Here is a 15,740-nt window from a genome sequence, read left to right as displayed (position 1 = left end):
TTATTTATAAACAATTTACCAGATAAGCTCTAATTTAGGGGTTACCCAGAATAGTTTGGACAGTCCATATATAACTCTGAAATCTAAAATCTTGAACCCTGGTCTGCAGACTCCAATTAGCTCAGTTCTAGAAAATAAGCTTGAACATGAGCTAAACGGCGAGCCCATTAGGCTCCTTTCAACTGCCAGGTGGGAAGCTATTTCGAAGCTATTCAGATCTGTGGTTGGGCCTCAAACCACGACTCCGGACAGCGCTCTGCTAGAGGCAGAACAAAGGTAAAGTTGATGTCTCTGTGCTTTGAAACGATGCTGCCCACTTTCCTCTACGGCCAGCGTCACTCACCCTCAAGCCTCACAGCACTTTTGGTGTATAAAACGGCCTGTTTGATCATCCAACTGATCTGGGGACTACATGTTTGAGCCAATGTGAAAACCCAGTCAATAAGAAAATGAATGCTTATAAAGCACAAACAAGCAGCCTTTTTCCTCCAGTACGTGTACCAAATAAATTTAACAGAGAAGAACTGAACTAAATATAAAACACTTCACAAAGAAGAAAGAGAACATTGTGCTTCCTAAGAATTCTGGCATGATCTGGAGAACACGTGCAGGGAGCTGCCCTCGGTGGGGGCACAGGCGCGTCGTGGCTGTGCCTGAAACCTCTCTGGAAGGTGTTCTACAACATTCTATAAAGTTCTGCCTTGTGGCACGTAAATTTTGTGTCAACTTGTGTGTTTTTCTCTAGCTAAGACTTTAAATTAAAAAAAGATCTTATTTATTTGTGGTTAGAGAGAGGGGAAGGGAGGGAGAAAGAGAGGGAAACATCGGTTGGGGTGGACTCTTGCTCGTGTCCCGACCAGGGATCAAACCCACAACCTAGGCGTGTGCTCTGACCAGGAATCAAACCGGTGGCCCTTCACTTGACAAGGCCCACCCAACTGACCACACTGGTCAGGGCCATAGCTAAGACTTTTAAAATGCCAGAATAACAAATTTTTAAAAGAACAATAAAGCTATTTTTTCTTCTTGAAGAATGAAGTGCCTTTTCTTCACCATTCATAGAAAAGGGGAAAAAATCCTTAAGCTCAAAACTCCCCCATCTTCCTGCTCCCAAATGTACAAATGCATCTGTATCCTCTCTACCCCCCCTCCTGTTATCCCAGAAACAGTGAGCCTCCTCTTATCAGAGGCCAGTCCCCACGGCCCCCTTATCAGGGACCTTGACGCCATCCCCTCATCTGTGTAGATTCAGTCTCTCTCTCTCTCTCTCTCTCTCTCTCTCTCTCTCTCTCTGTCTGCCAGGATCCAGACGAGTGGTATTTAAGCATCTTCTAGTATCCCTCATCTTAGTAACAAATAACAACACCTCCACCTCCAAACCCCACATTCGTCTCTGGCTAAGTCTCTCTAATCCCCTCCAGAACCAAGTCTCTCAAAAGTTATCTTCACTTGCATCCACTCCTCAACCCATTCCAGTCTGGCTTCTGCCACCAAACCTGCACCGGAACTGCTCCCGACAAGGACAGTAGCCGATCAGTCCAACCTGACAAACACCCCATGAGGCACTTCACCCCTTGGCTTCCACGCCACCGCGGCGTTCTATGGTTTTCCCCTGGTTTTTCTTCCGGCTGTGCCCGCTCCATACTCTTTCTCAGCAATCCCCTTTCTATCCATCCTCTAAGTTTTGGAGTTTTCGGGCCTCAGTTCTGAGTGCTCTCCCCTGCCCTCCATTCTCTCACCTCTCCAAGTGCTCCCCTCCACACCTGGGCTTTAAACGGCATCTCGGTGCCAACGATGCTACGATTTTTATCTGCAGCCCAGACATCTTTTCCAAGCTCCCGTCCCCATGTCCCACTGATGACGTAAAACACAGCGGTTTGGACAAGCCGTGGGGGCAGACGGCGGGGGGATGGGGGGCAAAAACTAGTTCTTCTACTTACTTCCTGAAGAGCCCTGAGCAAGTCAGTGGCCTGAGACTCAGTTTCCTCCACTGTAAAACTGGAATGATAACAATAGTATTCATTTCATAAGCTTACTGTGTGGACTGAATGAGTTGATGAAAGCACCTCCTATGTAACACGTAGTAAGCTTTCACTATCCGTGATTACTACTGCCATATATGTCCATTAAAATATGTCAAAGACAACTCAAACTTTGTATAAAACTGGATCCTCTCTCTTCTACCCACCCATATGCACCCCCCCTGGATTGCCACCCATGAATTCTAAGGCAGAATTCTAAGATGACCCCAAAGACCCTTTGCATGACTTCCTACCCTTGAGTGAATATAATAAGACCACTCTTGTGATAAAGGGGGTTTGCATATGTAATTAGACCTAATTAAGGTCCCAAATCAGTTGACCTTATGAGAGAAAGATTACCTAGGCTGACCTGACCTAACCACCTAAGGCCAGGAAGTCAGGGAAGGAGGTCTAGAAGTTGGAGAGTCAAGGCCTGAGAAGGACTTGCCCCCCACCCCTCTACCCCCTCCACCCCCCACCGGCCTGAAGATGGAGGAGCCAAATGAGAAGAAATGCGAAGGCCTGGAGGAGCTGGAAGAGGACCCTGCGAACAGGTTAAGGACCAAAGGAGCCAGCACGCGCCAGCTGCAAGAACGGGCTCTGCCCAGAGCCTCTGAGACGCGAACCCCATCTGGTTGCCACCTTCCTTTCGGCCATGCTGCCAGAACTTCTAACCTACTGAACCGTTAGCTAATAAATGGGTGCTATTGTTAGCCACCAAGTTTGTGATAATATGTTATGCAGCAAAAGGAAATTAATACACCATCTGAACAAATAGCACCTTTGAACATATTTGTTCCAGTCAGAAAATCCCATATCAATGCAACACCAAATTCTGTTGATTGTACCTTCTAAACACATCTCAAATACATTCACAGCTCTTAATTTCCAACTGTTACTTCATCCATACCTGAACTTCTGTAGTAGCCTAACTAATCTCCCTTAATGCAGTCTTCTCTCCTGTTCTCACAGCAATGGGGCGTTGCAAAACACTTCTCCAAAACACCCTTCAACCGCGCAACACTGTGCACTCAGGCCAACGCCTGAGCACCTTACCATAATCTAAAGAACCCTGCGCCAAACAGCCCTGGCTTCTTTTTCGGACCCGTTTCCCGTGATTCCCATGCCTGCACACAAGTCAAGCCACAGAGGCCTTTCTTCCGGTGACCCCGGTGTGCCGAGCCATCTCCTCTACGGGACCATCTGTGTCGCTTTCTTTGGCAGAAATGCTTCATCCCCCCACTGGTCACCCCGTAATAACGAGGTCATCACCTGCACATCACTGTTTCACAGATGAAACCCTCGCGCCTCACACGAGGCTGGCTCACCCTGTTAGACTCTCTCACAGAACCTGTACTTTTCATAGCGCTTATCGTAACTGCCTTCATACAGTTAACTGTATGATTATTTACTGAAGGTCTTTCTCTTAGGTATCGTTCAGTTAGGGTGGAAACCATGTTTAACTTGTTTCCTGCTAAAACCCAGCACTTGGCACAGTGCCTGTATTCAACAAATCTTTGGATTTGGCCACCTAACTCATACATGGCAAAATTCAAAAAAAGTTACCACTTAGATATGTGCATGGCCCCATTAGATGTGTCCCAATCTAGCCCTAATTAGGGTGTTTCCTAACACACGAATGACCTTCACACCTAAAGGGAAAGCAGGGTCAAGTTCATGAGAAGGGGTTATTGCAAATCTACCTCTAAGATTTGGTGTTCATGTCCACTTAATATAGTATCAAATTAAATATGAAGCAAAACATTATTCTTACTACATATTTTAAATAGCTTTTGCTCTAAGAAAAAACATATATAACTCCACTCCAGATTGTTGATCGGTTAGAGGACAGAGTGCTTTAGTTGACTAAATTTTCCAGGTAACAGTGGGATACCCCAATGATGTAGAAAACTGCCTGGTACAAGGGCAGACCGGTGTGCGATCTCGATCTTTCTGCCACTCAACTTCCTCTTTACAAGCATGCCTCCTCTCTACTGATGTCTCACTACGTATTTTTAAAAACCAAAAGTGCTATTAATTAGAGGCCTCACTTTTTTCTTTTTGAGAAATACAAAAGTAGCACAAACAACATATGACGAAGATTTAAGAAGCAAAAGACTGGGTAGAAAATCAAGTGTCTTCCCATTTTTCCTTATTGTTTTTGGTATGTATATAGCAGTTTATACATGTGCATTTATTTAATTCTATATTTACCTAATCCCTACCTTGGTCCAGAAAATATTTAAGGCAAATTACTTGGATTAACTACAGCATAACAAAAGAAGGACAGAAAGTACAGAGACAAAAAATGGTACTGGGAAGAGGCTCAAGCTGCATGTCAGACCACAGCCTCATGTGGTGTGCGCCTGACAGCTGAAGCTTTCTGGCCACCAAGTTGATGCGAGGGTTGTGCTCAGGGACCCACGTCAGAGGACCCCCTAAGAGAAACAGAACAGCTGCACTTGGTACCGAGATCAGAAAGGAATGTCTTCTTGGATTCCTTAGTTCTAGTTCTACTTCTGAGCACACTTGTTACGAAAATAGTGGTTTAAATAACTGACTGCTTTACATTGTTATCATACTCAGTTACCCAGGCCTGGGGTTAAATTACCTCTAGGTTTACCCAGCCTTAAGCAAGATGTGTTAGTTTCCTATTGCTGCTGCAAGAAAGTAACAAACTTCATGGTTTAAATTTGTTTTCTCCCTGCTCTGAGATCAGAAGTCTGAAACTGGGTTTTGCAGAGCTGAAACCAAGGGGGCAGAGTTGTGTTCCTTTTGGATGCTCTCAGGGAATATCTGTCCTCAGCCTCTAGAGGCTGCTCCTACTTCTTGGCTCACCGCCCCTCCAGCAATGGCAACACTCCAAACTCTCTTCTCATCACATCTTTCCCTCCCTCTACTTCCTCCTTCACGTCCCCTTCTCTGACTCCGACCCTCCTGCCTCCCTCTTACAAGTACCCTGTGTTCACACTGGGCCCACTCGGATATTCCAGGGTACTCTTTCCATCTTAAAATCCTTAACCACACCTGCGAGGTCTCCCCACCAAGTAAGGAAACATCCACAGGTTTCAGGGTTTGCACCTAGACACTGGTGCAGTGGTGCGGGTGCCTGTAATTCAGCCTTACCCATGCGACTTCATCAGAGAGACCTGCCCGCAGCTATCTAAACTGGAAGAGTGGGGTTAAAAAATGGCACCGTAAGACCAAAATCTACATAATCAGAGTAAAGCCACAAATGGAGAACTTAATCAAAAAAGTTTTTTAATCAAAAGTTAATCATAGAATTCTTTTAAGTTCACCGTCTACACTCCAAGTAATGTAATACACTACAAAAATATTATTTACACAACTTTCTGCCAGGAACACACTGATTACATAAAAAGAAGCACACCTACACAAAACTCGTGTGAAATAAAGCAACCGCAACACCAAGTGCTGTACTAAAAATCGGGACGTTTGCCTCCTCATTCTCCCTGCAGTCACGAGAGGGGGGTTGCCTCCTGAAATTTTTTAAAGTGAGAAAGCAACCTCACTTACAACTTTAGAAATATATAAAGTCCAGAGCATTTGCATGTTTTTCAGACAAACAGCTACACCTGAACCCAGAGGGGAACTGCTGGAGACAAAAACAACCAGGGCAAGATTCCATTTCAGACCCTATTCATCTCCCCCGACATGGAAGAGGTGTGCCAGGGTGCCCCACCTTTGAGGGACATGGAAGAGGTGTGCCGGGGTGCCCCACCTTTGAGGGACCCACGCAGAACAGCGGTTTTCAGCTGGTGTGCCGCGGCAGGCGCCCCGGTGCCCCAGGAATTTTTACAACGTGCAACACTGCGCCTGACTGTTTAGCCAGGGCACTGACCTCTTTTCCCCTTAGACTGTCAGATTTAAAAAACATCAATGGCCAATACAAGAGCCGTCCGGTGTGAATGAATCAACAGGATACCTATTTTTTCTTTTCTTTTTGTCGGATTGGCAAAAAATGTATTTTGGGGTGTGCTGCAAGATCTTAGTGCTTAGTTTACGTGTGCCATGAGATGAAAATGGCTGGAAAATCACTGGCAGAGCGAGATCTTTGAGCTCGTCACGGGAGCTCAAAGGAGGCAACTGTGACCCTCCCGCCGACTTTGGCATTGCCACCTCTCAACAGTGTGTTTAACGGGGAGGCTTTGGTCCGCCCATGGTATTATTGTGCTGGATGGTCCCTAGACTTTTTACTAAGCATCGGCTCTTCTTTCGAACCGGCCCACCAAACCGCCCATGTGTCCAGGAAGCTGAGGTTTCATATTCTGCCTTGCTTTGGAGTGAAAGTTGGCAAGGAACTGGAGGTCTGATACAACAGGAGACATGCCACCTGAGAAGGTTTTCCTCCTTCGGACTACAAATACAAAATATACTCAACTCCCCTGTGACTTAAGGGCTGAGATACTACCTCCTTTGCCCAAATAGATCATTTTTTTAATCTCTAAAACCTGTGATAAAAAGTTACGGGGCTTTTTTTTTTTTCTTAGGTCTAGGCTCTAGGGAATTAAGCTAGTATACTACCAATAACCTATTTATAGTTTTAACCTTCTTATTGTATCCCATAAAACTAAAGATAGAGCACGAGTTCTGCCTACTCTTCTCAAGGCAAGGAAAGTGTGAACAAATGGAAAAGTACTATAAAAATATACACACAGGGACACAAATACATATTTATGCATGTATAATAAAAAGAGTTGTGTTGTTCTCACGGATAACTAAGAGTATCACTGAAATCTTTCAAAGTGCCTTACTGTAGGAAAGTATTATGTTCCTAAAGAACTAATTATAAATTAAATTGTTATAAATGGAATCATATGCAAAACGCATGAGGAAACTGTTGTTTTCAATGGGATTCCATAATAAATCCTATGGTAAAATTGAATTATTTATTAAGGTAAATCCCTATTCCTGACTTTTGTCTATACCAAGATTTACACAGTAATTCCACAGAACATGAGCTTAATGCTGGTAAGTACTTTGGCTATAACTCAAGTCCAACACCGTTACTTTACGGATTAGAACACTTGGGCTCAGAAAGGTGAAACGACCTAACCCAGGTCACACAGCACGTTGGGGGCAGAGCTAGAAATACAGTCCACCCCCGACCTCTGCTAGTCTTTACTTGGAAGACCCTAAGTATGGATGCCAGCAACCAAACAGGTAAGCTCTTTCATTGATAGCAAAAATCAAGCCAGCATATTCTGGGGAAACCAGACAGAGACATCATAAAAAAACAAAACGGTAACAAAACAAATCCTGTGAATATAAACACAAAAAATTTCAACAAATACTAGGAAATTGAATCCATCATGGTGTACAAAAGAATTATGTAGCATGACCAAGTGAAACTCATCCCCAATAATGCAAGGCTGGCTTAATACTCAAAAAGGTAATTAATACACCGTATCGATGAAACAAAAAGAAAACTCACGTAATATGCTACAGATGCAGAAAAACATATGACAAAATCTTTTTGGTCTTTTCATCATAAAAACATCCAAACAAACTAGTGAAAGAAGGGAACTTCCTCTGATAAAGAGCTTCTATGAAAAGTCTGCTAACCTCATGTTAAATGGTGAAAGACTAAAGCTTTGCCCCTAAGATCAGAAACAAGACTGGGAAGTCTCCTCCCCCATTCTATTGAACAGTGTGCTGACGGTTCTAGCCAGAGCAGGTAGGCAAGAAAATCAAGTGAAAGGCATGTGGATTGATAAGGAAGAAGTAAAACTATCTCTATTTTCAGATGACATAATCTTGCAAACAGAAAATCCTAAAACAGCTACTGAAAAACTAATAGAACTAAAAAACTAGTTCAGCAAGGCTACAAGATACAAAATTAATATACAAAAATAAATAGTATATAATTTGCAATTAATAATCCAAAAATCAAATTTAAAATAATCATTCATTTTATAATAGCATCAAAACAAAATACAAATAAATTAACAAAAGAAATGCAAACTTATAGTCTGAAAACTACAAAATGCTGTTGAAAGAAATGAAAGATCTTAATGAACAGAAAAACATTCCATGTTCATGGGTCAGAAGACTTAATATGGTAAGCTGGCAACACTCTCAAAATTGATCTATAGATTCGATGTCATCCCTACCAGAATCCCAGGTGCCTTCTTAGCAGAAATTAAGAAGCTGATCCTAAAATGTACGTGGAAATTTAAGGGACCCAGAATAGCCAAGAATCTTGAAAAAGAAGAACCAAGATGGAGGACTCACCCTCTCCGATGTCAAAACTTACTAAAAAGCCACAGGAGCCAGCAGTGAGTGTAGTACCGACACAGGACTACATGGAGATCAGTGGAGTCAAATTGTGACTCTGTGCACCCCTGGTCCATTCACCTTGACAAGGGTGCCAAGACAATAAAATGAGAAAAGAACAGTTTTTCAACAAATAGATCAAAACCTAAATGTAAAAGCTAAATCCACTGACTCTTAAAAGAAAACCAAGGCATAAATCTTTATGACCTTGGATTAGTCAATGACTTCTTTGGTCCAACACCAAAAGTACAAGAAACAAAACAAAAAATATTGGGTTGGCCAAAAAGTTTGTTTTCCCGCCATAAGATGGCTCTGGTAGTGCTTAGTTGTCTCTAATTTTATTCAAAATCATTTTGTTAGATTGTATTGTGACAGCTGTCACATAAGCATGCATTTAAAAAGAACTTAGCAAAATATATCCATTTTAACATCGAAAATGAAGAAAATAAGCAACATCATCAGCATATTATGCTTTATTATTTCAAGAAAGGTAAAAATACAACTGAAAAGCAAAACAGATTTGCGCAGTGTGTGGAGAAGGTGCTGTGACTGATCAAATGCGTGAAAAGTGGTTTGCGAAGTTTCATGCTGGAGGTTTTTTGCTGGACGATGCTCCACGGTCGGGTAGATCAATTGAGGTTGACAGTGATCGAATCAAGGCATTAATTGAGGACAATCAATGTTATACAATATGGGAGATAGCAGACATACTCAAAATATCCAAATGAATAAAGTTATTGGTGAAAATGAAAATTTTGCAGTAGAAACTAAGTGGACTTTTTGGCCAATTCAGTAATTTGGACTTCGTCAAAAGTAAAGTCTTTTGTGCTTCTGAGGACACCACCAAAAACCAAAAACAACCCACTTTACGAGAAAATATTTGCAAATGTACAGGGTGGGGCAAAAGTAGGTTTACAGTTGTTCACATGGAAAATAACACAATAATTAATAAGCAATCACACAAGAATAAAGTTTGTGTTAATCGTACTCACAATAGTAAATCTACTGTGCCCCACCCTGTATATGTGATAAGGGACTTGCATCTAGAATACATAAAGAATTCTCACATCCCAATAATTAAAAGACAAATAAACCAATAAAAAACGTCCAAAGGATCTTACAAACATTTCCCCAAAGATATACAAATGCTCATAAGCAGGTGAAAAGATGCTCAACATCGTCAGTCATTACAAAAACACAAATCATGAGATACCATTTCACACCCACCAGGATGGGTACAAGCAGAAAGACAGACAGTACGAGTGCAGACGAGGCTGCGGAGGAACCCGAGGTACTGTGCATTGCCTGCGGGACTGTGGACTCCTTGGTATTCGGCTCCTTGGAAAACTTGTAAGCACAGACTTGCCAAGTAATCCAGTAAATTTTACTCTTAGTATGTACTCAAGAGAAATAAACACGTAGGTCCACACAAAAACTTGTACACAAACGTACACAGCAGCATTATTCACAAAAGCAGAAGGTGAGAAGAACTCAAATGTCAATCAGCTGATGAGTGGATACACAAAATATGATATAGCCATACAATGGAACACTATGCGTAAGTTTAAAAAGGAAGTACTGGTACATGCTACTGCATGGATGGATCTTGAAAACACTGTGTTCAGTGCAAGAAGCCGGTCATAAAAGAACACATGTTGTAAAATCCCACCACATTATACTGTCCCCAGGCAAATGCATGGAGAAAGTAGACCTAGTGGTTGTACAGGGTTGAGGATGGGTGGTGGGAACGTGGAGTGACTGATATAAATGGGCAAGACATTTCTTTTTAAAGCCATGGAAATGTTCTAAAATCAGATTGTGGTGATGGTTGTATAACTCTTTAAATATACTAAAATTCATTGAATTGTGCACTTAAAACAAGTAGATTCTATGTTATGTAAATTATATGTCAAAAAGAGTTGTTTAACAGAACCGATACTGTGACTTCCACCGTGCTCTCTCTCCCACCACTTGCTCTGGGCAGCCAGCTGTTAAAATAGGAGGACATTCAAGGAGTCCTATCGGGAGGTCCACTTGGCAAGGAACCAGAGCACCCTGCCGAGCACATGGGAGTGAGCTGTCTTAGAAGGAGAACCTCCAGCCCCTTCACATGTCTTCAGGGGACTTCAGTCCTGGCAAACATCTGGACCACAACCTCATGAGAGACCCTGAGTCAGAACTACCAAGTGAAGCAACTCCTACAGCCCTGATCCACTGAAATGACGTTGCTGTCCAAGCCACTGAATTCTCGGGTGAGTTGTTACACAACAGATAACCCCCTTCCTTGGCCCTCTTCTCAGGGTTAGGCTCTCTCTACTAATGATAGACACCCAAGGACATGTTTTCCCAGCAACCCCTCCACTTCTAAGAGTTCAGTTTCTCCCCCCTCCACGTTTACTGTCGTAGCCGTCATGTTAGTAGAACACGATCCCATTCCCTGGCCTTGGCTGAATGATCCAAAAGAGGGCACCTGACGAGAGCCAGGCCAACAGGGTCCATCCCCGAGATTTTTAATATCTGAAGCTAAGTAAAAGGCGGCGTCTCTCTGGTATCTGAAGCTGTGAGATGTAAAACTTGGGGTCTGTCAGCAGCCATGTGTTTCCCACGTGGGAAAAGTTGGACAGCAGTGGAGAAGAATAAAGTTCTCACAGAGAGACAAAGATTCAGGATGGAGGCAGTATATGAGTTTGTGGTTCCAGTGGGAACCCCGCCCTTTCAATGGCAAGACCTTATCTGTCTCACAACCCCAGCATCCAAAACAGCACTCAATGCTAAGAGGTAATGAAATACTTACCGAATAAATGAGCGGATACGAAAACCCACAACCCTTCCAATAATACTCTCTTCTTTTTGTTGCTATTGTGCCACAGAGTTAAATTTGATTATTTGAAGCCTAGAAGTCCTAACCTCTTCTTTGCAACTTTTATACTCTGTATAATCTTTTATTATTAAACTTATGATAATGTAGCCTAATACATTACTGGTTTAGATGGCCTCATTTCCTACTATCAGAAAGCAAAACATTTTCTTAGTCATTTTTGGTCTTATCAGTATCATCTTGAAAACAAGGTGCTCGAGAAACGTATGTTTAACTGGTCTAATCAATTCTTTATTTTTCATTTTTCAGCTTTTATAGTCACTCTCATCAACTTATCAACCACCTAATATCCCAGGTACAGGGAACACAATAAATTGTTGAACCTGATCATGAATTTTTATCCATTCAATGAATTAATTCAACAAATATGTGAATACTAATGTGCCAGGGGCTGAAAATGGGAAAGGTATATGGTCAAGGAACAAGGACTCAAGGACCTTACAGTATAGCACAGGCAAGCAAGTTGACTATACAGCATTTGTGTTCAATGTTATTGAAGAGCTATGCACAGGCTGCTAAACAGCAGCAGGGGTTATGAGGATTTCACACTCCAGAAGACGTGTACAGAAAAAGACAACAGCCTGACAATGTGGCACAGCCTGAGTACCACATGAATGATCTGTTTCCCAAGTTACACTGAATTAATTCACACGCTTTAAGAAAACATAACTGTTATGGAGTGATTTTCAGATCTACACTCAGCCAACATCTCCTGAGTGCTTAGTATGTGCCAAGCAACCTGCTTAGCACTCCTCCAAAGGGAACGTACTAAATTTTCACATTTTCTAGATGAGAGAAGTTAGTGTAAAGAGTGAAATGACTTGCCCAAGGCTACACAGCTAGTAAGTGGCAGAGGGGAGATACAGAACGAAGTCCTCCAATTCCATGTCCAGGTAGCTGTGCTACTTCAGTGCACACAACTGGAACAATTTCCCTGTCCATACATGTGACTTTTATTGCCTTTTCATTCATCCTGCAGCATGCAACACAGTGTTGGGGCACAAAGGAGCAATCACCAAATGCTGGCTTGGTATGGCTATATGCTAGACCAAATTTTGGGAAGCAAAGGACTGCTGTCAGATCAGATAACTGTGGTGCCTATTATAGCATCATGTGCCGACAGAAGCACAGTTGGCAGCAGATGAGTGAATTTTTCAAGTTATATTTTAACTATTTTTGACCACTATATCTGGTCAGTTCCAGTGTTCAGCAATAAATCAAAATGACCGTTCATTTCCTTTGACAGTTAACAGTACTAATGAATTCAGTATAATCTCACCACCCATCAGAAAAAAATTCTGAAATGCAAACTTGAAGCTGATGATTCACACAGCACAGAAAGGGAAATAAAGCAGTACTCATTGTTTTCTACAAAACTAGCATTGTTTCAAAACCCAGAAACCAAGCAGTAGGTTGACTACTAATAACAAGTAAGTTGCTCTTTGGTCATTTAGCAAAAAGCTGCTTGTTGGACCATGGTCAGTGGCTGAGGAGCACATGACTTTCAGTAGCTTTTGCTGTACAGAACAATCCTACACACAAAAATCAGTAAATTGTTATGTAAGGTAAGAAAAAGAAATTCAGACTCTCCACACCAGAAAGCACCTGACACTGAGCCTGGCACAAATGAGGTATTAATACTGAGTAAATGCTTACTAAGTAAAGAATTTAATGGCCCTTTGAAAACCTCAGTTGTCTATTAAATCAAGAGGAAAAAAAAACATCCAACCAACCAAGACTACACAGGTTATGTTAGGAACTCAAAAAGATAATGGAGTAACTGGCTCACGATACATAAATTCACAATGACCAAAACCAAAAAACCACCAATGCTTAAAAATGTTGAAATAAGTAAGCATGCATTTGACACCCTCTTAAACTAAGTCACGGCCCCGGCACTTAGTGGAACACTAACTGGCAATCAAATTAGAAATAACAAAAACTAAAAGAACCATGACAGATCTAACTTTAAAATCTGTTCAAAGCAGTAACAAGGTTTACTAGGCATACAACTGAAACCTGCTGTATAAACTCTGCCCACACCATAAAAGCATACCCCAATATGCCGACGAAGTTGAATCAAAAACCTTTATAAACGTTTACAAGAACATTCAATACTAATAACAACCTACTAAAGTAGGAGCTGGTCAGAAGTGAAAAAGAATCTCTAATACGAGACTGGGCTCCACAAATATAAACTTAAACGATTAGTCCAAATAAGCGTTTTATGAAATGAACAAGCCAGACTCACACGACGAATAAAGTAATTTGACTTGGGACAGCTCCAGAGATCTCAAACATTAGAACATCAACGCTTCAGAAGGCTAGTGAATGAGTCTCTTTTACTTCGAGCTTTAAATGTACAGAACCTTCGTTTCAAGGGACTTTTGAAAGAAATTCAAGGCCAAGGACAGCATTTCGTGGTAATTGAAAATAAAAGCACTCAGTCCCGGTAGCCCGCGATCCCCATTTATCTCACTGGAGACTGCACTTAGGAGAGTCCACGGGACAGGCACCCTTTTATATTTTGTACAGGACCCCAGCACCTTAGAGGACGATTCCACAAATCCCCACCAGGACCACCTCTAGGGAAGCGGAGGGGTGGAGATGCAAGTTACGCATCGTTCATCCCACACTGAGAAAGGCGCACCTTTTACCCCAAACAGGATGCAGTGACAGATGTGTCACCTGTGCGGGAAAGGGGCCCGAAGACCTCCTTGCAGACAAGTGCCAACACGAGGCTTTCTGCTGCCCCAAGGGCCCCATCGCTCAGTCCCAGTCCCAGCCGCTCAATCCCCAGCTCTGGAAAACTTTCCGCCAGTTCCCTGGCTGCATACCCCCACCTCCCAGGACCCCCTGGCTCCAGCCCCGCCCTCAAGGCCCCGCCCTCAAAGCCCCGCCCCGGGTCCGCCCCCCCGCGCCCACTGTCCGGCCCAGCGCCCCTGGCCCTCACGGACACCCGCGTGCCCTCGGGGGCGCGCCCCCCGTGCCGGCCCAGCCGGCAGAGGGCGGGGTCGCTCACCCGTGCGCAGCTCATGCTTGACGGTAAGGAGCTGCTCCTCCACGGCGCTGCCTTCCCCGCTGGTCCCTACGGCGCCACCGCCACTGCCGCCGCCACTGCAGCCGCTGCTGCCCTTCTCCTCCATCTTCTCCCTTTCCGATCCTGCGGGATTCCCCGAGGGGACCCGAGAGGCAGGCGACGCTCGGGCCCTCACAGCTCCCGCTGCAGCCCCAAGAGCCGGCGTGCGGCAGCGCCAGAACTCAGACGCAGACAAGAGTCTCTTTCCCGCTCTGACCGCACTGCACGCTCCTCCGCCTTCCTCCTCCCCCCCCCCCCACTCCAGCGGGCACCGCTAGTACCACTCAACCAAACTGCCCCTTGCTCTACCGCCTCCTCCCTCCAGCCGCTCCGCCTACCGCCAGCAAGGTACCAGAGCCATTTGAGCCGCCATCGCTTATTGGGCACAAGGCGCGCGCATCTATCAGTGCCGGATCCCATTTGGCAATCCGTTCTGACGCTTTGAAGGCTGCCCCGCCCCTCTCCTCAAATTGTTGTTGCTTGGCGGGGAGGCAGGAGAGGGAGGAGCGCGACTACTCCGATTGGAGAGATTCGAGGTTCTGCTCCGCCTATTTCCTCTGGTGCGCACGCGCAGTCAGGACCTTCTCTCCTAGACCTCCCCAGAACGGTCACGCCCCTAGTCCCCCCGCTTCAGTCTGTTAGTAAACAGTGTCTAGTAGTTGGGAAGTGCTCGAGGTCTGTGATTGGCTATTGCTGAAAGAGGCAGGAGGGCTGATTGGAACGTTTGGTCCGCCAATCACCATAGACAGATGAGGGACTTGGAGGGAAACACTTATCACGCACGTGTTTTCAGGACAAACCTGAGGGCCTTAGGTAGAGATACATGGTTGTGTGATCAGCTGGAAGACAATGTGTGCTAAAAAGGAGTTACTTGCACTAGTAAGCCTTTAACAAGTTAAGTTTGTGCTTAAATACAGGTAGTTCTTAGCAAAAATTCGCAATCCCAGCTCTCGATGAGGACTTGAAAAGGACAGGCATTTCCGCTTTTATATAAGACTCATCCTAGACACCAAAAGGACACAGAGATGGAATACTACCTCTGCCCATAAACAGCTTTCAGTAGAACATGAGGAAAACACATTCTGTGTATATACACAGAAAACTATAAATCAGAATTTGAAATTAAAATCATACAAACTGCTAGAGAATCGCACAGATGGCACAATTATTCTCAGTAAAGGAGCTGGGGAAAGCTTTTTAGGGCAAGGAGGCATTTGAGATAACCAATTTATAAGCTGGGTAAGATGGAAATACAAGCAGATACTTCATACAAAGATGGTAACTGGGACAGTAAACCTGGAGGTAAAGAAGGCAAGAGTGGGTTAAGTGATAGATAAGGCTGATGGAGTATGATGTAAGAGGTACAGCTGAAAAGGTGAGGTGTGGTAAAACAACGGAGAACCTTGACTAACTACCCTGCTAAGCAGTGCAGGTTTTATTTAGTGCAGGAAGGGGGAGCCTCAAA

At 43.8% G+C, this 15,740-nt stretch overlaps 2 protein-coding genes across 5 annotated transcripts in view; one reads left to right on the top strand and one right to left on the bottom strand.

Annotated features, from left to right (window-relative positions):
• Nucleotides 1–14,526, bottom strand: part of RPS6KA5 (ribosomal protein S6 kinase A5) — a 126,285-nt gene extending 111,759 nt beyond the window's left edge. For 3 of the 4 annotated variants that reach the window (XM_037130404.2, XM_053666092.1, XM_037130403.2), the window contains exon 1: nucleotides 14,219–14,526. In XM_037130404.2, the coding sequence (XP_036986299.2) occupies nucleotides 14,219–14,342 (124 nt within the window). In that variant the 5' untranslated portion in view covers nucleotides 14,343–14,526. Of the gene's footprint in view, nucleotides 1–13,846; nucleotides 13,970–14,218 lie in introns of those variants that run through there. The other variant, XM_053666094.1, reaches the window with a different exon arrangement.
• The window catches only part of DGLUCY (D-glutamate cyclase), a 94,888-nt gene continuing 93,264 nt past the window's right edge, over nucleotides 14,117–15,740 (top strand). The window contains exon 1 of the mRNA XM_053666096.1: nucleotides 14,117–14,241. The gene's annotated coding sequence lies outside the window, so the exon portion shown is untranslated. The remainder of the gene's footprint in view (nucleotides 14,242–15,740) is intronic.

Source organism: Artibeus jamaicensis, unplaced genomic scaffold (genome assembly GCF_021234435.1).
Source record: "Artibeus jamaicensis isolate MK-2021 breed Jamaican fruit bat unplaced genomic scaffold, CSHL_Jam_final contig_444, whole genome shotgun sequence".
Lineage (NCBI taxonomy): Eukaryota > Metazoa > Chordata > Mammalia > Chiroptera > Phyllostomidae > Artibeus > Artibeus jamaicensis.
This window is presented reverse-complemented; position numbering and strand designations above follow the sequence as displayed.